Source organism: Manacus vitellinus, unplaced genomic scaffold, assembly GCF_001715985.3.
Source record: "Manacus vitellinus isolate BGI_N305 unplaced genomic scaffold, ASM171598v3 scaffold_48_pilon, whole genome shotgun sequence".
Lineage (NCBI taxonomy): Eukaryota > Metazoa > Chordata > Aves > Passeriformes > Pipridae > Manacus > Manacus vitellinus.
This window is the reverse complement of record NW_021940593.1, coordinates 5,519,391-5,525,598: the sequence shown is the minus strand read 5'-3', so window position 1 is coordinate 5,525,598 and position 6,208 is coordinate 5,519,391. Positions and strand designations below refer to the sequence as shown.

Genomic DNA, 6,208 nt, shown 5'->3' with positions numbered 1-6,208 from the left:
CGGCTGCTCGGGGCTGCACGTCGCGTACCTGAGCGGCACGGAGGCGCAGGAGCACCCGGCTCCCGCCCACAGCTTCAGCGCCAAGGACGTGGCAGAGCTCAAAACATCCCTGTTATCCACCCCAAACTTCAGAGGAGTGGACATCCTGCTGACCTCCCCCTGGCCCAGAGACGTGGGCACCTTTGCCAACAGCGCGGTAAGTGGAGCGTTTCCTGGTTTCTGGGTGGATTTGACAAAGGATTCCCTTTTGCTTGCTGTGGCAGTTTGGGCTGTTGGGCCGTCTCATGAGTGCATGAGAAAGCTGGGAGTGAAAAAAGAACAGTTTGGTTCTTCAGAAAAGAAGGACTGAAGGGGAGGAGGATTTGTGAAGCTTCATGGGGTTTTATCTGTCCCTGCCTGGAAGATCCAAGTGTGGGGCCTTCACCTGATCACAAGCGTTGCTCTGATTTCAGTTGGTTGCAGCTGCTGTTGAATGAAGCTGCTGCTCTCTGAGGAGGAATGCTGTGCTCTAAGCACCTCCAGTACCACTTGACATCAAGTCATTCTTTTTTCCCCCCTTCCAAACTTTTGAAGCGTTCTGGTGTTTATTTCCTCGAGTATCAGTCAGCTGGTCTGGTTGTTCCTCCATCTGGACTTTGAGCATGTTGTTTAATTTGTGTCCAGTTTTGTGTTGTTAATGTTCCTTAGCAGAAGGGATTTTCCAGTTGTGAGTTCAGATGATCTCAGACCTTCCTGGAGAGCAAGGCTGCACATGTGGCAAAAGGACATTGTTTGCTCTCAGTTTCTTCCAATGTCCAAAAAGATGCTCAGTGTAAAAGCATTAAGAACCTTCCCTGATCTTGGTCTTATCTTATGCATTATCTTGTAAGATGATATATGCATATCTTATAAGATTCCCTTATGCACTGAGATCCTGACAAACTTGGATTGATGAAACAAGTGGATGCAAACTGAATACACAGAGTGGAATAAATGAGTCGGCTCTGGTTGGCAATAAAAGGTCAAAGCCTCTGGGCTTTTTTCCCCCACTTCCAGGGAATGGCAACCACTATACTACACATCCAACATGTAGTTCTGTATAAAACTGTTTCTTTTCACTGCACTCTGACAGGTTGAAGTAAAACTTGGCTTGTATTGTGCAGGGAGAAATAGATACCAAGACATGTGGCTCCAAGTTGGTATCAGATCTGGCTGCAAGTCTCAAACCAAGGTACCATTTTGCTGCCCTGGAGAAGGCCTATTACGAAAGACTTCCTTACAGGTTTGTAAAATCTTGTGAAATCTCCTTTGTTTTTTAATAAGAGTTCTGTTTTGAGAGAACACTGGAAGGCTGGTGTGCTGTCTGAGTATCTTTTCAATGCTTCATGTACCTGTAGAGCCATGTTTTGCTTCCTTACAGAAATCACACAGTGCTACAGGAGACCCCACAGCATGTGACCAGGTTCATTGCACTTGCTGATGTTGGCAATACAAGCAAGAAAAAGGTACTGACAGCCTCGAATCTTCCTTCTTTTGTCAAGTACAGTTGTAGGGCAGTAAGCCCAGCTTTGGCCAGCTAAAGGACAGCGTCAGGACTTGAAAGCTTGGCTGAAGTGGAGGTGTCTGTCTCACTTGAGTAATAGGTACCATTAGCCTGTTATGTCAGAAGGGTGAGGGCTGCAGGCACAAATCACCGAAAATAACTGATTTCTGGGATGGGAAGGGGCTGTTTGGTTTTTTTTTTAACCTGTTTCTCTTGTCCCCTTATGAAAGTTACCAAATATTGGTGCAAAAGGACAGGTTGGCAGTGGTGAAAAACTTGCAGGGTTCAGAGTTAAGAAATTCTGGCCACAGTGGTGAAGTTCACTCGGCTGCTGTCCTGCAGACGAGGAGTTCTCTGGCGTTCAAAACATACTGTTTTTTTGTCCTTTGGCAGTCCCTCTCTCTCATTCTCATTCCTCTAGTAATCAATGCATTCAGCATAAAAGTAAACTCAAAATTCCTAATAAGCAACACAGAGGAGAAGACTCTCCCATTCCTGAGGCTGAGGGATACTCCAAATGAGTAGTCAGGGAGTAAATTCCCACAGCTGCTCGCAGTGAGTAACTGATAACAGAAAAGGTTCTGGACAGAAAGAAGGCCTGGAAACAGGCAAGGATCAAGGTTGTGTCTCCATCAAGTAGGATACACTGGTGCTTTTCAAAGAGATCTTTCCTTAAAGTGAAAGCAGCGCCTTGGGAGCGCTCCATAAACTCCTGGTTGCACTGGGTGGGACCCTGGCACAGGGGGGGTGTTTTCCCACGCCCTGATGTGGTGAGTTGTGCTGGTATGTGATCCCTTCAGAGGTGCAGTCCTAGCCCCTGAGCCCCCTGTGCTTGTTGCAGTACCTCTATGCCTTCAGCATCGTGCCCATGAGCTCCATGGACCCCGCGGAGCTGGTGAAGCAGCCGCAGGACGTCACAGAAAACCCCTACCGGAAACTGCGCAAGGAGGCTGCCAGGGCCAGAGCAGAGGTACCGCCCCGGGCCCCTCCTGTGTGCCCTGGGAACACTGGTTGGCTTTCCCCTGGGGAGATCTGTGAAAAACTGCAGGGTTCTGTGTGAACTGTTTGCAGCACCCCAGCTGTAGGGGTGCGATGATGGGAGGTGGTTGGTGTGCCCCTTCTGAAACCAGCCGTGTCCTGGGCTCGTCCCACAGCCAGGGCAGGGCAGGGCAGGTGATGCTGCACCTCTGCTCTGCTCTGCTGAGACCCCACCTGCAGTGCTGCCTCCAGCTCTGGGTCCCCCAGCATAACGAGAACATGGAGCTGCTGGAGCAGGTCCAGAGGAGGCCATGGAGATGCTTCAAGGGCTGGAGCACCTCTGCCCTGTAGCCAGGCTGGGAGAGCTGGGGTTGTTCAGCCTGGAGAAGAGAAAGCTCTGGGGAGTGGCCTTTCAGTCTTAAAATCTTCAGCCATCAGAAAGGTGGGGACAAGATTTTTTTAGTAGGGCCTGTAGCTACAGGACAGGATGTCAAGTCTGCTGCATTACTTGGGAAGCTCAGTTCATTCTGTTCCTGGATGTTCAGGAGGCATTTCTTCACAGAAAGGGTGGTCAGGCATTGGAAGGGGCTGCCCAGGGAGGTGGTAGAGTTCCCATCCCTGGAGGAGTCCAAGGAGCAACTGGATGTGGCATTTAGTGCTCTGGTCTGGTTTACAAGGTGGGGATCAGTCACAGGGTGGACTTGATGATCTTGGAAGGGTTTTCCAACCTTGGTGATTCTGTGATGTTGATGCTTTTCAAAGGTGGTTCACACCTCTGCAGGAAAAATCTTATTCCTGGCTGTACTGTCACTCTCTGGGATGCAGATCTAACGGGCTTTGCTTTTCATTTTCTGTACAGGAAGAACCAGCTCGTCAGTTTTTCTTTGACTTGAACAAGCATCAGGGAAAGAAACGTCCCTCAGATGGGAAACAGGGAGGGGACTCCCAGCCTAAGCAAGCCAAGAAACCCCGTAAGTAGGAGGCTGTGTTTTTCCTGAGCTCTTCCCTGGAGCCTTTGGATCGTGTCCCTCCACCTTCCTCAGGCTGCTGAGCTGGATGTGTCAGTTTGCCAGGGAGCTCTGTCACCACACCAGGCACTGGGGGAATGCAGGAGGATGAAGGGACTCTTGTTTCCCAGGGAAAATATGTTTCAATAGGTGAAAGGAGAGTCAAAAGCATAGTTTTAAAGCTCATTGGCCCGTGGTGGTTGTGGTTGGGCTGATGGCACTCACCCTCTGAACCAGACTGGCTTCTGAATGTGACAGTTGGCAGTGTCAGAAAGCTCAGCTCAGGTATTGCAATTTGGGTGTGAATCCAGGTGTTTTGGTGTGTGAATAGGCCAGAACTGACAAGTGTGTTTGACAGCCTCTGCCCTTGTCTGTACCCAGGCAGTGATTTTACCTCAGTTTGATTTGTTTGTTTTAATTTACTGGTGCTTTCTTATTAGTGAGCTGTAACTACTGAACTCCCGGAATCAGTGCTCTTTCATTAGGTTAGAGCACTCCATGAGAATGGCAGTCAGCAGGGTGTGACTTCACCTCCTCTCTTGCTGGAATTTCCCAGAGGCACCAGTCTCCTGACCAGACCTGCTTCCAGGAGCTCTGTCCTTCTGACACCTTCAGCACTTGATCACCTGGGAAGGGTGGCTGGAAAACAACAGCTCTTCTGTGTTCTGCCAGATATGCCTCATGCTAATCCTTGTTTCCTTTCCCAAAAAGCACAGCCCACGGGGCCCTGCTGGTTCTGCCTGGCCAGCCCGGAGGTGGAGAAGCACCTGGTTGTCAGTATTGGCACACACGTAAGTACCCGTGGCAGTGTAACATACCAGTCTCCAATTTGGAAAAACCCAAACAAACTTTATTTGCAATCGCTCTTGGGTTTGTTTTCAGTTTCTTTGTATCTCCCATACAAAAGACACAAGTATAAACTCTTAGAAGAGAAGCGTGGCTCAGTTTTGTTATGGCAGCAGAGCTGGATTCTGGTGTCAGAACACCTTTTGCTGTGCCAGCCCTATGTTACCATCTGGCAGAACGTTTCCAGCTGGAGCTCAGTGTAAACTGGGACCTGCTTTGGCAGCAGGATGTCCTGTCTGGAGTTGTGCAGGATCTCCCTGGTCCCAGGTTGGTTATATACAGATGAAACAGAAGATACCTTCCAAGTCAACATCTCAAAGTACATCTTGGAGATTAATTCAGTCATTGAATGAATGATTGATTCATGCACTTCACTTAAAGCTGTTGCTCCTCTATAGCACAGTCCACTTCAAACTGCTACAGGGACAGGTTGGTCCACAGGCTTAATTTAAAATTTTAGATGGATTTTCGTGTCAGAGTTAAGAAATTCTGGCCACAGTGGTGAAGTTCACTCAGCTGCTTTCCTGCAGACAAGGAATTCTCTGGTGTTCAAAAGATACTGTTTTTTTGTCCTTTGGCAGTCCCTCTCTCTTATTCATCTAGTAATTAATAAATTCAGCATAAAAAGAAACTCAAATAAAATTGCTAATTAACAATCCCTAATAAGCAACATAGAGGAGAAAGCTCTCCTGTTCCTGAGGCCGTGGGATACTTGGAGTGAGAAGTCAGAGAGTAGATTCCCCCAGCACGGTGAGCATGTGCTTCTGGCAGGGAGTAACTGGTGTGTATTGTTTCACTCTAGTGCTACCTTGCCCTGGCCAAAGGGGGCCTGTCCCCTGACCATGTCCTGATTTTGCCCATTGGGCACTATCAGTCAGTGGTGGACTTGTCCTCAGAGGTGCTGGAAGAAGTGACCAAGTACAAGGCTGCCCTAAAGGAGTTTTTCAGAAGCAAGGGAAAGAGATATGTCCTATTTGAAAGAAACTACAGGAGTCAGCATCTGCAGCTCCAGGTACAGTTTGGGTGTCAGCCTGGGAGGATATAAACTCGCCCTGAGTACAAACCTCACGTGAGGTGAAAGAGTCATTCAGGGGTTCGTTGTGGTGGTTTCTGTGTGTGGCAGGTCTGTGACTGTACCAGAACTGTCCCAGAACTACCACAGAGATCAGAAAGGAGAAGGCAGTGCTGAGAACTTGAAGCTTTCAGTTTTCAGCAATTTGTTCAGCTCCTACAGAAAAAAAATCTCATAAGTTTAAGCCTGTAGAGATGGGTGGTCACCTGTCTCGTGTGATGAGGCTGAGCTGTACTGAGGGGCACACCAGCCCCAGTGATGCACTGATGGCTTTCTGCAAGGGCCCTCTTTGCCTTGTCTTCATGTCATGGAAATGCCCTCTCTCTCCAGGTGATTCCTGTCCCACTGGACCTCTGCACTTCTGAAGACATTAAAGAGGCTTTTATCACACAAGCACAGGAACAACAGATTGAATTGTTAGAAATCCCAGAGCACTCGGATATCTCGCAAGTATGAGGCCACATTTCACCTGTTCTTTCCCTCTGTCCTGCTTAGGCTCCTGTTTCCCTCTAGGGTTCCTTTGTGGGGTAGGGTTAAGCTGTTGGAGGCAGAGCCTCGTAGACTTTATTTGGGGATGTGCCAGATGGATTCTGCTCAGATACGTTGTTTAGCCAAAGATTATTCCAAGCTATGTGTAGGGCTTGCTGGATGCATTCCTTCTGGTGCCAAACACCAACTCTTTTCAGCACATCAGGTAGTTTTAGGTTCTGATTTTGACAGGCTGATTTCTCAGCTGAGGAATGGGAGTGTGGCCTCTTCACTGGCTTTTCTTCCTCTAAAACT

At 48.6% G+C, this 6,208-nt stretch overlaps 1 protein-coding gene and 1 non-coding gene across 2 annotated transcripts; both read left to right on the top strand.

Moving 5' to 3' along the window:
* Positions 1 to 4: 4 nt before the first annotated feature.
* On the top strand, positions 5 to 6,176 carry CWF19L1 (CWF19 like cell cycle control factor 1; the record flags this gene model as incomplete). The annotated part of the gene is made up of 8 exons (XM_029962605.1): positions 5 to 196; positions 1,143 to 1,261; positions 1,400 to 1,484; positions 2,364 to 2,492; positions 3,360 to 3,471; positions 4,219 to 4,298; positions 5,156 to 5,365; positions 5,756 to 6,176. Coding segments are annotated over 8 exons (1,053 nt in total), but the record flags the coding sequence as incomplete, so codon positions are not given.
* On the top strand, positions 5,450 to 5,589 carry LOC112841243. The gene has a single exon (XR_003212854.1). It is a non-coding gene; the product is annotated as a small nucleolar RNA SNORA12 (small nucleolar RNA).
* Positions 6,177 to 6,208: the final 32 nt, after the last annotated feature.